Genomic DNA, 14,820 nt, shown 5'->3' with positions numbered 1-14,820 from the left:
GCCTTATAGGGGAGGTAATGCCAATCATTGGGGTACCATAGCCCAGGGTGTACCCAAGTGAATTAAGTTGTTTGTACTGTATTCTAAGTGTGTTTTCAGCATAGCACTGGCCCTGGGATTGGTTAGGAAGAGCCTAGGGACATTCAGTGACCACCAGTAATCAAATGGGTGTGCCCAGGGCACAGGATGACTTTGCAACACTGCCTACCTGTTATCACGAAGGGTGAAGTCAACCGTATCTTGGATTAGGCTCCATCAGGAATTCAAGCCTTACATACAGCCCAGGGGAAGAATCTGGACGGAAATGTCCCCTAGGTGGCACCCATTATAGCCTTGAGCTCAGTGGGCCTCATAGGAGCTCTAGGGATGAGTACATTCTTCCACCAGTGCCATAGCTACTCCACCTGCAAACTTTTATACATTTATATGTTTGATTTATACTCTATCGCCAAGGGAACACTAAGTAGTTAATAATTATACAGAAAATCTACAAGCAAATACTGCTTTAGCTATGTACTAGATGCGACCTGAGCGCACTTCACTGAGTAACCTAACTCCAGCCAATGGAGTTAAGAGTCAGCGCATAACTCCCCTCAGATGAACCACAGCTCAGATTATCCACTGCAGATTAAGTGTAAGGTAAACCGCAAGCTCAGAAAACCACCCGTCTCCAACAAGAACGTTCACCTTAAAAAGAACACATGGAATCGGACGTCAGATTCCATGCCTCCAGGGTGCACAAGTCCTGCGCGAGACGGAGGAGAATTACAACACTCTGCTTTCAGAACCTTTTTTTTCCTTTTTTCTTCCTATGACCAATTATGAGATGTTTCCGATTCTAAGGGAAACAAAGATGTCATGTTTATGCGGTTGTCAGAAAACGAATCCCTTCTTGTTTATTCAAGAAGTTTCGAGTGACCTCTGTGTTACCTGGAACACACAAGTAATTAAGTTTAATGTACTTGATAGAGACATACTGACCTCAGTCCTATGTCAAAACTATAGTGTATATCATTCCAATGCCCATAGCCTATCTGGGATATAGGGACTACACTACACACTGAATAACGACCAACACCCTAGTGTACAGCTGACTGGTCTGAACTAGCCTGCCATAAAGAGACGGGTTTCTGATCTCCTGAGCTGGGAGCCCTTGTGCTCTCGTGGGTCTGGGACAAAGCCTGCTTGGGTTGGAGGTGCTTATCACCTACCCCCAAGCAGGAAGATCAATCAGGGCGAAGAGCCTCAAAGGCTTCCTGCCCTTTGATATGCTAGCCAGGGCATCTCCAGCTAGTAGAGATGCCCACTCCCCTCCACCCCCCCCTTCCCGACCGAGGCCCACTTATGGTGGAAAGAAAGGTGGGCAGGGAAATGAGTAGCCACGAGAGGTGTCCCCAGCACCCCCCCCCGCCCCCTCAGCCAGGACCACCTCTAGGGTGCCCGGGACTGAAGTGAGCCCCTCTTTAGTAAATCCTCCATGTTGGATGGAAGGATTTTAGCCAATCAGGTTAGGGGATGACCCCTTCCCAAAGGGAGGAGACCTACAAAGTGTATAGTCACCATAAAAGGTAAGTAGCCCATTGGCTACTACCTGAAACACCCCTAAATTCAGTATTTAGGGGGCACCTCTGAACCTTCATCTCCATATTCCTGCAATCGGTGTGAAGACGACGCTGTGCACGAAAGCTGGAAAATTACTATTGATTTGGCCCCAGCCCAACCAGCCTGTCTCCTAATTAAAGACCCTGCAAAGAAGACTAAGCATTTCTTGCAGCCAGCGACTTCCAGAAACCAGAAGTCTGCCTGCTCCTCAATAAAAACAAGATCTCCAGAGGACAGCAGCCCTCTCTGCGTTAGCTGATCTCTCCTGGTCTTCACGAAGATACCTGCAGCCTCATCTTGAAGGGTCCCCCTCACCGAGACCAGCTCCGTTAAAGAGAATCCAACACCTAAAGGTACCCCTGCATTCTGAGCCCCCAACTTTGGGGAGCCCAGCGGACGGTGCCCAGGACTCCATGGACACCCCAACTTACCTGCCTAGCATGTGGTCACCTTTGTCCAGTGTCCTGGTCTGACCTGCAGCCTCATTGTACGACTGAGATTCCCATTTACTTGCATTAGGCGCCCGAAGCTGATTTGCACCCTGCACCCGGCCACCCCTGTGCTGCTGGTGGTGCAGTACCTACCTCGATCTGACCTTTGCCCAGTGTTAGTCTAAACCCCCTTAGACTGGATACGCAAGTTGAGTACTCGTAAATGTGCGTAACTGTTTTTTTCGTAGGATTGCATTGCATTTTTTCCTGTTTGCACTAAGCGTCTATCTTTCACAATTGCTAAGTTCTATTACTGTTGATTAACACCACAAAGTATTTTCAGTACTACTATAAAGTATTTTTATTGCTTCTGCAACACAATTCATATTGCACCTGAAAAGTATTGCTATTTTAAAAAATTGGTCCTTACCTGTAATTGAGTTTCTCTTGGTTCTTTAAATAAAAGTAACAGGGTAATATTTCCAACAAAACTACTAATCTTGGATTCAATCCGAGTGTGTGTACCCAATCTTGCTCGAGTGTGTACAGCAAATGCTTAATACACCCGCCCTCTGATAAGCCTCACTGCTCACCCACACTACCACAACAGAGAGTAAGGTACTATGTACTTTAACCTCTGTAAAACCTCTGGGGATCCACTGGACTCTGTGCACACTATACCTTACTTTGGTATAGTATATACAGAGCCAGCCTTCTACAGAGTTCCACTGAGTAAGCACTGCAACAGTTAGCCCTGTAATGAGCTGCTTGGTGGGGTCCATCTACTTTCCTGTACTATTTACTGCTTCCTCTACCACAGCCTCTAGACCACCTACATTTTGAGAGCCTGCATTTCTGTTAAGTTTACCAATAATCTTCAGTTAACTCATGAAAGAAATAAACCTCAGACACGAGCGAAAGGTGCCTCGACTCCAGCTCAGAATATTCTATAGCCCTAGATTTTTTTTTTGTTTAAATTTTTTTTATTGGGTTTTATCTATCAAATATCATGACAATAGTTCTCAATATATTACGACATTCGTACATCAAATAGGTAAAATGCAGGTCTTATGATCATAGGTTTCATTCCTCGATACGTCGAGAGCTTCGTGTGCCCAGTGTTCGACCTGACCCAGAGATATCATGATGCGTTGGATAGGCTATAGCGTGTTACCTATCAGTAAATGGTGGTGGGTGTGTCACCTACCGCACTGTCAGTCCTCTCATGGCAGTGTGTCTCGGTCGGGTGTGGGCTATCCTTGTAGGCGTAGTAGGTTGGGTTAGTAATGCAGGAGTTTCCCTAAATCTTCGCGATCCATCATAGCTATATGTGCTCCCAATGTATAACTGTGTCCGGATTGTCTGCCGGTTCAACGTTTATCTATTCTCAACTGTGGGGGATCAACAACAATTCTATACCCCTAGATATCACCCATCTCTCAGATTAAATTCTCAACATTGACCATATAGTTAGCATTGCAGTGTATTTCTCAGTCGAATGTACTGTTTGTTTGCAATTTTTGGGCTAGTTAGAACGATGCCTAGGTGGACATAAGTTCTAGTTACTTCAAATTGAAAACGATTTTTACAAATGTGCATGCACAGGTTGTCCTCCTTTTATAAATATCAGAGAATCTTGTGGTGAAAAACCCCAATTTTTCCCTGGAAAATCTATTTTGGCCATATGATAGAATTTTTATTAATTCAAAGTTCTACCCTCACTTCCTTCAGAGGGTATTCTCAACACATCTAACACATTTAAATGTTGGGCTGAGAGGGAACTCTGGCGCAACAGCGATGGAGTTCCCTCTCTGCCAACATTATGGTCCACCCACCCAGGTTTGATTCAGGCGGACCATAGTTTGATGTAGGCAAGCCCCCAGAGATTTGGCTATAGGTCCATCTACCTGATTTAGATGAGCCGACATACAGCTGTTTCTTCAATGCCGGTTAGCGCCAGGACACATCTGGTAGTAAGAGGCGCTGAAAAGTGATCAATGCACTCCTCACCATAGGAGGGCACTTTTTTTTATTTTCTGGGATTTTAGTTTTGAAAACAATGTTTTTTTTATTTATTTTTATTTTTTATTTTGCGATACGTCATGTGTGACAGAGCCCTCCGGCATAGTTACAATGCACTGGCAGGGACCACCTTGACAGCAGCTCATCCCAATTCTTGAAGTGTCCTCCGGGCCGACTGCCGTTTAACAATTTGGCTGTCAGTACCTCCGCTATGGCGACGGAGTAAATTACTCCGTAGCCCTATTGGATAACAGGCTTGAATGCAATATGAAATTTTAAATCAGACCCCAAATATTTTATTGTGGTGGGGCTTGTAAATACAAAACACCTCAGGGAGCAGATACAGAGATGTGTGCACTGGGGAGTAGAGAGCAAGGGAAGCAGCAAAGCCAATGAAGGGGGTTTTATCTACACTATGGAGTTAATGATCCCTAAAGGTGTAGAACATGCCTCAAACATTAAGGGATACCATACATAAATTGTGAGAGTCATCTATACTCTGAAATTTCATAATACATTACATTAAGAAAATCAAAAAATATACCAGAAAATAAGATTCTGATTTGGGCTGTCGAACTCTGGTTCCAGGTTCAATACTTCCACTTTGAGGATGACCAAACGTTACAGTGTCACCTTCCTGCAAATTTACTTCACCTGAAGGAAAGAAAAATGTATATTTACTCGAGTGTGGAACAACCTTTATTTAAGAGAGATTTTTACTGCACACTGCCTTCTATCTGTATCAAAGCACATTTCATTTCTATTTTAGTTATTTTCGGTATTTTTCATAGCAAGAACCAGGCTCCAGGGTTAGTCTAATTGCTTTACTGTGGTCAATAGGTCATACAAGAATTTAAATACACACAAAAGAAGTAGTTACTGTACGTTAGGGTCCTTCGATCCAATCCATGTTGTGTGCGTTCTTGCATTAATATTTCCAGTTTCTTGGTTTATTCCATCAGTTCTAGGACCATCAACGCAATGTTCTTCAGATCCATTTAGTTCGCTCTGTTGAGTGGGGAACATTCAGCTGATAAGTAGCTGCTGACCAATCCAGCAATCTGTGCACACTACTCTGCTAGAATCTGGTCCTATTGGAAAGCATGGGTGAAGGTTGAAGAACTTTTTTCAAGAGTACAATCTTCAGGTCTTTTTACGACAGGGATCGGGATCTAGCAAGGGCAAAGCAGATGCCAGTTTCTAAATCTTTCCTCCAAAAGCCCATCTGTAAGATCTTGAAATTGACTGGGGGAGGGGTTTTAGATGGGCAGTTTCATCAATCAATCAGTGTTTATAAAGCGAAGCAAATCACCTGTGAGGGTCTCAAGACGCTGGAGTTGCTAGCTGCTTCGCAGAGAAAGCAGTGAAAAATTAGGCAAAAGCAGGAGAAAACACTAAGAAACAAGCATTTACAATGCAATAGGTCTCGGGTTAATTAAGTTTGAGCTATTGGCATTGCTTAATATTGCAACACCAATTGCACCAAAAGTCTATAAATTGTAGGCCAAAAAAATGTGTATTTATTTTTGTAGCAGTGGTGGCATGCTGCCCTTTAGATGAATATGTTTGAAAGTAAAGTGCGCCAGATAACTTTTGAAACCTCCTGAGGCTCAGCCGGGAGTAGCCTGATAGCATTTTCACTGTTTTAAACTGTAAAAATGTTGTTTGTTTTAAAACTCACTCACCCTCCCTGACACACGAGTGCAGTGTGCAGGCACCCCTCCTTGCACCAAAACGAGCGCTGGTAAGGGCGAAATCGCCGATCTTCCGCAACCGCCATTCCCCTCGCCCTGACTGGGACACGCCCACTCCGAGGCCACGCCCCCCTGCAAACGTTATAAAAGGCGCGCTGACTTGCTAGTGCGCAGATAACTTTTGAAACCTCCTGAGGCTCAGCCGGGAGTAGCCTGATAGCATTTTCATTGTTTTAAACTGTAAAAATTTTGTTTGTTTTAAAACTCACTCACCCTCCCTGACACACGAGTGCAGTGTGCAGGCACCCCTCCTTGCACCAAAACGAGCGCTGGTAAGGGCGAAATCGCCGATCTTCCGCAACCGCCATTCCCCTCGCCCTGACTGGGACACGCCCACTCCGAGGCCACGCCCCCCTGCAAACGTTATAAAAGGCGCGCTGACTTGCTAGTGCGCAGATAACTTTTGAAACCTCCTGAGGCTCAGCCGGGAATAGCCTGATAGCATTTTCATTGTTTTAAACTGTAAAAATGTTGTTTGTTTTAAAACTCACTCACCCTCCCGGACACACGAGTGCAGTGTGCAGGCACCCCTCCTTGCACCAAAACGAGCGCTGGTAAGGGCGAAATCGCCGATCTTCCGCAACCTCCATTCCCCTTGCCCTGACTGGGACACGCCCACTCCGAGGCCACGCCCCCCTGCAAACGTTATAAAAGGCGCGCTGACTTGCTAGTGCGCAGATAACTTTTGAAACCTCCTGAGGCTCAGCCGGGAGTAGCCTGATAGCATTTTCACTGTTTTAAACTGTAAAAATTTTGTTTGTTTTAAAACTCACTCACCCTCCCTGACACACGAGTGCAGTGTGCAGGCACCCCTCCTTTCACCAAAACGAGCGCTGGTAAGGGCGAAATCGCCGATCTTCCGCAACCGCCATTCCCCTCGCCCTGACTGGGACACGCCCACTCCGAGGCCACGCCCCCCTGCAAACGTTATAAAAGGCGCGCTGACTTGCTAGTGCGCAGATAACTTTTGAAACCTCCTGAGGCTCAGCCGGGAGTAGCCTGATAGCATTTTCATTGTTTTAAACTGTAAAAATGTTGTTTGCTTTAAACCTCACTCACCCTCCCTGACACACGAGTGCAGTGTGCAGGCACCCCTCCTTGCACCAAAACGAGCGCTGGTAAGGGCGAAATCGCCGATCTTCCGCAACCGCCATTCCCCTCGCCCTGACTGGGACACGCCCACTCCGAGGCCACGCCCCCCTGCAAACGTTATAAAAGGCGCGCTGACTTGCTAGTGCACAGATAACTTTTGAAACCTCCTGAGGCTCAGCCGGGAATAGCCTGATAGCATTTTCATTGTTTTAAACTGTAAAAATTTTGTTTGTTTTAAAACTCACTCACCCTCCCTGACACACGAGTGCAGTGTGCAGGCACCCCTCCTTGCACCAAAACGAGCGCTGGTAAGGGCGAAATCGCCGATCTTCCGCAACCGCCATTCCCCTCGCCCTGACTGGGACACGCCCACTCTGAGGCCACGCCCCCTTCCATCATCCCCCCACTACAAAAATTTGCATGTACCGGAAGCGCAGCGGACGAGCGCGACGATTGCTTGCCGAAGGCGCGCATAAGGCAAGCTCGTCTGCGCTCGTCCGCGCCGAGTCCGGGCCCTGGGCCATCCCCCTACATCCCAGTCATCAGAGCCCAGATACTACAACGCTAAACCCCTCCATAGCCTTAGGCCTTCTGCCAGCATTTGCACTCGGCATATTTTTCAAGCCGACGCCCTGCCACAAGTCTGTCCCAAATGCCTGCTTCCCCTCAAACCCAAACCATGCTCTGAACTCACATATGACTTTCGCATGTTCCTACTGAACTGTCGCTCCCTGCCAAAGCACAGGGCCGAAATGGCGCTTTTAATAGAGGAACACACCCCTGATATTTTGTTCCTGACAGAAATGAATATGCTACTTACCAGTATGCATCTGTTCTTGGCATGTAGGGCTGCTAACATTCATATCTTAGCATTAGATCGCCGCCTAGTGTTGGGCTCGGATGATTGCACATTGTTGTCCTGGAAGAGTCTTCGAAGTATCCTGAGATAGGTGGCTCCTCCCCTGGACTACAGTGCGCATGGGCATCGGCTCCATCCCCAGATTGTTTTTCGCCATTGTGGCAGAAGATGGAGTGAAAAGTGTAAAGGATGTCCATGCTAATGAATAAATACAATAGTATATCTGCAGCTGCGACAGGCACCGGGGAGGAGGGCGGGCGATATGAATGTTAGCAGCCCTACATGCCAAGAACAGATGCATACTGGTAAGTAGCATATTCAGTTCGAGGCATGTGGGCTGCTAAATTCATATCTTAGCATAGAATACATAGCAGTCCCTCCATCAGCGGCGGTTGCCCGTGCCAGCTGCAGAAACCTGAAAAAGTGTTTTGAGAACAGCCTGTCCTACAGCAGCTTGCTGCTTGGAATGCACATCAACACAGTAGTGTTTTGTAAAGGTGTGTGGTGTAACCCACGTGGCTGCTCTGCAAATATCCTCTAAAGGAATGTTCCCTAGGAAAGCCATGGATGCCCCCAGTTTGCGTGTGGAGTGCGCTCTGGGGGGTATTGTTAAAGTGCGCTTGGCTTTTTGATAACATATCTGGATGCATTTAACAATCCATCTGGCTATCCCTGCTTTGGAAATCGGGTTGCCTTTGTGTTGTGGTGCGAAGGCAACAAAGAGTTGTTTTGTCTTTCTAAAGGGTTGTGTTCTGTCTATGTAGTACATCAACGCCCTCCGTACATCTAAGGTATGGAGCATTCTTTCCGCCACCGTTTGCGGGTTTTGAAAGAATGCTGGTAAGTCAATAGTTTGGTTTAGATGAAACTGTGACACCACCTTCGGAAGGAATTTGGGGTTAGTGCGTAGCACTACCCTATTTGGATGGATTTGAATGAATGGCTCTTGGATTGTGAGCGCCTGCAGCTCACTGACACGCCTCAGAGACGTAATAGCTACAAGGAAAGCTACTTTCCACGTAAGGAACTGGAGTTCACACGAGTGCAGTGGCTCAAATGGCGGTCCCATCAGTCTGGTGAGAACGACATTGAGGTTCCACACCGGAGCTGGCGGTGTTCTTGGGGGAATGACTCGTTTCAGACCTTCAAGGAAGGCTTTAATGGCAGGCACTCTGAAGACAGAGAGGTGCTGCCTGTTCTGGAGATAAGCCGCTATGGCGGATAGATGTATCCGAATGGAAGTGTACGCTAGATTGCACTTGTAAAGATGCAACAGATAGCAGATGATGTTGGGAATAGATGCATCTAGCGGGTTGATGTCATTGGTTGTACAGTAAACGACAAAACGCTTCCACTTTGCAGCATAGCATGCTCTAGTAGTTGGTTTCCTCGCCTCCTTGATGATGTGCATGCACTCCGGAGGTAGGTTAAGGTATCCAAACTCTAGGACTTCAGGAGCCAGATCGCCAGGTTGAGCTGTTGTGGATCTGGATGCTGAATGTCTCCATGGTTCTGCGTCAAAAGACTGGGCGTGAGGCGCAGTCTTTGATGCGGCACCACTGAGAGTTCGAGGAACGTGGTGTACCAAGCCTGGCGTGCCCACGTCGGAGCAACCAGGATGAGAGTCATCTCGTGCTGCCTTAGCTTTCTTGCGACCAGCGGTATTAGAGGGGCTGGCGGAAAAGCGTACGCAAATTTGCCTGACCAGTTCATCCATATCGCATTCCCCTGCGACTGTGGGTGAGGGAACCTGGCGGCAAAGAGTTGGCATTTTGCGTTCTCCTTTGTGGCAAACAGGTCTATCTCCGGATGACCCCACTGCTGGAAGTACGGGTGGAGAACAGATGGGTGTATCTCCCACTCGTGCATTTGATGGCTGTATCTGCTGAGCAGATCCGCCATCTGATTGTCCTTTCCTGGGAGGTGTTCTGCCATGAGGAAAATGTTCCTCTGAATGGCCCACTTCCACATGCTCTGAGCCAGATGAGACAGCTGTGGCGAGTGGGTGCCTCCCTGCTTTTGAATGTAGTACATCGCGGTCATGTTGTCCGTCCGGACTAGCACGACTTTGTTGCACAGATGTACAATGAAGGACTTGAGCGCCATGAAGATTGCCATCAGTTCCAGATAGTTGATGTGCATCTTTTGTTGCTGCGTCGTCCATAGTCCCTGCACTGTGTAAGTGAGCACATGAGCTCCCCATCCCTGGAGAGATGCGTCCGTTGTCAGGACAATCTGCGGCACGGGCTCTTGGAACAGTCGGCCCTTGCAAAGGTTGTGTGGAGTCCACCAATGCAGAGAGTCGAATGCCCGACTGGTAACCAACACTAGGTCTGTCAATTGCCCACGAGCCTGTGTCCACTGATTCGCTAAGCACTCCTGGAGCGGGCGCATATGTAGCCGTGCGTGAGGGACTATGAAGATGCAGGAGGCCATCATGCCTATCAACTGCATGAACACTCTCGCTGGAAGCGAGTGTTGTGGCCTGAACTTTTGGATCAGAGCCTGCATGCTGTCTATCCTGACTTGGTTTGGCTGAGCCATGGCCGTCAGGGTGTTGATCGTAGCACCTAGGAACTGCCGGACATGTGCCGGCTGAAGATGCGATTTTGGGTAGTTCAGGGAGAAACCCAGATCGTGAAGAAGGTGAATTGTAGTCGACATGTCTGCGGCGCACTGTTGCTCTGACTTGGCTTGCACGAGCCAGTCGTCTAGGTAGGGGTAGACATGGATGTTCTGCCTCCTGAGGTGCGCCGCCACTGTCGCTAGACACTTGGTGAACACCCTCGGGGCTGTTGTGACTCCGAAGGGTAGGACTTTGAACTGGTAGTGCCTGCCTTGAATAGTGAACCTGAGGTATTTCCTGTGTGACGGGTGTAGTGGAATGTGGAAATAAGCATCCTTGAGATCTAAGGTTGCTAAGAAGTCTCCCTGGTTTAGCAAGGGAAGAATCTGCTGCAGTGTAAGCATGTGGAAATGTTCTGATAGTATGTATAGGTTGAGGGGACGTAGATCTAGAATGGGCCTGAGAGATCCGTCCTTCTTTGGAATAAGGAAGTACAGGGAATATACCCCTGTGCCTTCCTCCCCCACCGGCACGAGCTCGATTGCTCCCTTTTGCAGCATCACCACTACTTCCTGCTGCAATAAGAGCAAGTGCTCTGCGGACATAGGCCGTTGCCTTGGCGGGATGTTGGGTGGAGTGGACTTCAACTCTAGGCAATAACCATACTGGACTAGTTGTCGCACCCACCTGTCTGTGGTGATGTTTCTCCAGACGGGCAGGAACTGCTGCAGTCTCCCCCCGACAGGTGTTAAGTGGTCGGGGGGCAGTGACAGAGAGTCACTGTTTGCTTGGAGTAGAGGAGCGGGAGCTGTTGTTTCCTCTGCCGCGACCTCTGTTGCTGTTATTTCTGTAACCTCCCTTGTTCTGTTTTGTGAACGAGGATTGTGCTCCACCTCTTGAGAACTGGGATTGTTGACCCATTTGTCCTCTGGTGACTCCACGTGCACCTGAGCGACGAAAATTGCTGCCACGAAACTGTTGTGACTGTAGGGCCCCCATAGACTTAGCAGTTTCTGTGTCTTTCTTTATTTTCTCTAGGGTGGTGTCAACATCCGGACCAAACAGACTATCAGGATTGACTGGCTGATTAAGAATTGTTGTCTGAATATCCGGTTTAAACCCTGAGATGCGGAGCCACGCTTGTCGTCTCAGCATAACGCTAGTGTTGATAGCTCTAGCAGCTGTGTCCGCAGCGTCAAGTGCACACTTGATGGCTGCGTTTGAGATTAGCTTTCCTTCCTCAATAAGCAGTTTGGTGCCCTCTTGGAACTGTGGAGGCAGGTGTTGTACAATCTGTTCTAGGGTGTCATAGTGCGCCCTATCGTAACGCGCCAAGAGTGCCTGTGTATTGGCGATGCGCCAAAAATTTGATGCCTGTGCAGCTACTCTTTTGCCCCCTGCCTCTAGCACTTTGGATTCCTTATCCGGGGGAGGAGCTTCACCCGTAGTCTGGGAGTTGGCACGTTTCCTGGCATTGGCGACCACAAGAGAGTCCAGTGGCAATTGTCCCCGAATGTATGCGGGGTCTCCAGGAGCAGGTCTGTACTTTTTTTCAATGCGAGGGTTGACCACTCTCGCCCTCGTAGGCTCCTTAAATATGTCCCCAGCATGCTTGAGGACTCCTTTAAGCATAGGCAGTGTCTTTACTGTCCTTTCAGAGACTGAAAAAGTGTCGAAAAGGAAGTCTTCCTCAACAGTGTCGGCATGCATGTCCACATCGTGATTGGCTGCCGCCCTTTCGAGCAGTGCATGAAAACCTGCTGAATCCTCAGTCGGGGATGCCCGTGCATTAAAAGGCTTTTGGGTCCTGCCCCGCACCTTGGGTGTTCTGGTCACCAGTGTCATCATATGAATCCGGTTGCACATCAGGTTCATTGATTGGGAAATTGTACTGCTCGTCTTCATCATACCCCTCACCCGCAGAGTGTTCTGGGGAGGGAGTAGGGCTCCGTCTCGGAGGAGGCTGGATTGGTTCCGTGAGGCCTGAGTCCTCAAGGGGCACCCTCTTCTTCTTTAGTGGGATGACATAGGGGTCCACTGGCTCTGAAGTGATTTTCCTCTTATAGAGGGTCAGTTTGCCTGTGTCAGCGTCGATGAAATGCTCCGAATCGTCCTCGGATTCGAGTACCTGACGTGGAAGTGGGCCAGTCGGTGAAGAAATCACCTGTTTCGGTGCCGATTTGGTTGAAAATGCTTTGGGCGCCTCCTTCGGCGGCAAAATAAAGAGAAGTTTCCCAGACGGCTTCTCTGGAGTGTCTTTGCGCGTCTGCGTTGATGGTATCGGAGCCGACGGGGCAAAGGCCTTCTCCCTGATTCTTTTCAGTGATTCGGCTATTGGGGACGGCACACTCCCAGTTTGTGTCGGCGCTGACGAGGACGGTCTGATTTTCCCCTCGGATCCGACGTCCTTGTGGGCCTTGTGCGCGGATCCTGTCTTTACCGCCTCCGATTCCTGCGTTCGGGGCACAGACTTCTTTCCGTGTGCCTGCGTAGCCTCCTTGGAGCCGACTTTGGCGGGTTTTGACGGCGTCGTAGCCGCTGACCCGTGCCGACCATCTTTTTTGGAGGACCCCTCCTCTGGCGTCGGTTTCGATTTCGCAGCATCGGAATCGACGGACTTCTTCGACTTCTGCGGACCGGAGGTCGACGGAGTCGATGGGGTAGCGGGCACCGTCGCTTTCACCGGAACGGTAGCCATCTTAGGGACACTCGAGTCCCTAACTTTCGGTTTCGTTTTCGGGTCGGCCATTTTAGGTGTTGTCGATCCCGATGGTTTCGGTTTCGGTTTCGAAACAGTCTGCCCAGCAAGTAAGTCCGTGGCCGGGCCCGAAGGCGGGGCTGTGGCTTGCGGCAACGGGTCTTGGGTAAGGCCGACAGGCGATCCCGTGTCCCGGTCGGTATCCTCGTAACCTTCGGGGCAGAGCTCGTCCCCTGAGCTGTCTGCCGCGGCCCCATAAATCTCATCGTCGTCTCCTACCTCGTCGACGTATTCAAGGCCTTGACCCGCGACTCCGTCGTCGTCTCCCGGATCCGCCTCGACCTCCGTCTCGGGTGGGGAGATTTGGAGATGATGACCCTGGTCCTCTTCGTCTTGGTCGCCGAAGATGTTTTCCGGATCCGGGGCCGCTTGTTTAGCTTCCATGCGCATCGCGCGCCGAAGCTTGAGAGTCTTCTTTGAGCGGAACTGTGCACACAACTTGCACTTGCCGTCGTCATGGTCAGGCGAAAGGCATTTGTTACACACGGGGTGTAGATCGATGTGTGGGTACTTGGACCCACAGAGCGGGCAGTACTTAAACGGGCTCCGCTCCATGTCCGAAAAGGCTTGCAGTCGTGTCGCGATGAGAAGGCCTCAAAGTTCCGAGAGCGAAGAAAACTCCGCTAATTCCGGCTCCAAGAGACGGAAGACTCGAGACCGTGCGCAGACAATACCGACGCAAGAAAATCGAGGCCTTTTGGCCGCTAAAAGTTAGTTTTTCTTGGTTCCGACAGTAAGACGTCGAGACCACATCCTAACCCAATGGCGGAAAAAAACAATCTGGGGATGGAGCCGATGCCCATGCGCACTGTAGTCCAGGGGAGGAGCCACCTATCTCAGGATACTTCGAAGACTCTTCCAGGACAACAATGTGCAATCATCCGAGCCCAACACTAGGCGGCGATCTAATGCTAAGATATGAATTTAGCAGCCCACATGCCTCGAACCCTGGCTTACCTCTGACTCCGACCCCGCTGTTGTAGATGCTTTTCCGTCAGGCTTCCAAATCATGCGGCAAGACCGACCTAAAGGGAGAGGAGGAGGCCTGGCCATCATTTATAAGGAACAATTTCGCTGCCGAGTTGCCTCTGAAACCATCCCGGATTGTGAGAGTCTTGCCTTTAACATCGAACTCTCACCCAACAGCTGCTTCTCAGGCACTCTTATTTACCGCCCCCCTGGCCCGTCGAAGCAGTTCCAGGAAAACGTACCCTCTAGTGTGGCCGATCTAGTCAGCACAACCTCCAATTTTACTCTGCTAGGCGACTTTAACCTTCACTTTGACTCCCCTTCAGACCACACAGCCGCCACCTTGGCAGACGATCTAGCAGCCTTGCAACTCACTCAATGTGTTACTACTCCCACGCACGTCAAAGGCCACCTGCTGGACCCTGTTTTCAGCAACTGTCCTGATCTCTTAGCCGGTCTACTAATCCCTCTCCCCTGGACAGACCACTTCCTGGTCCCCATCAGCTGTACCTCGTTCAAACCATTATCAACTGTATCCACTACGAGGCTCATGCGAGCCTGGTCTCGTCTCGCGGTTGATAACTGGTCTCTCAAACTTGCCAGCACTCAACCCCGTGATAAGGAGGATCCTGACCTAGCCAACCAGGCCTACGTTAACTGGATCACTCAAACCCTAGACGCGACACTCCCAATAAGTAAGATTACGCTGAAGCGCCCCCACAAAACTGCCACTTGGTACACGGAGGCTCTCAGGGACAAGAAACATC

The 14,820-nt window shown here is 49.4% G+C and overlaps 1 protein-coding gene across 4 annotated transcripts in view; it reads right to left on the bottom strand.

Moving 5' to 3' along the window:
- The window catches only part of NUGGC (nuclear GTPase, germinal center associated), a 1,180,213-nt gene that overhangs the window by 1,059,161 nt on the left and 106,232 nt on the right, over window positions 1-14,820 (bottom strand). For all 4 annotated transcript variants that reach the window (XM_078686520.1, XM_078686521.1, XM_078686519.1 and 1 more), the window contains exon 4: window positions 4,600-4,709. In XM_078686520.1, the coding sequence (XP_078542646.1) occupies window positions 4,600-4,709 (110 nt within the window). The remainder of the gene's footprint in view (window positions 1-4,599; window positions 4,710-14,820) is intronic.

This window comes from Lissotriton helveticus, chromosome 4_1, assembly GCF_964261635.1.
Source record: "Lissotriton helveticus chromosome 4_1, aLisHel1.1, whole genome shotgun sequence".
In the NCBI taxonomy this organism is placed as follows: Eukaryota; Metazoa; Chordata; class Amphibia; order Caudata; family Salamandridae; genus Lissotriton; species Lissotriton helveticus.
Note: the sequence above shows the minus strand (reverse complement) of the source record. Positions and strands in the feature narration are given on the sequence as shown.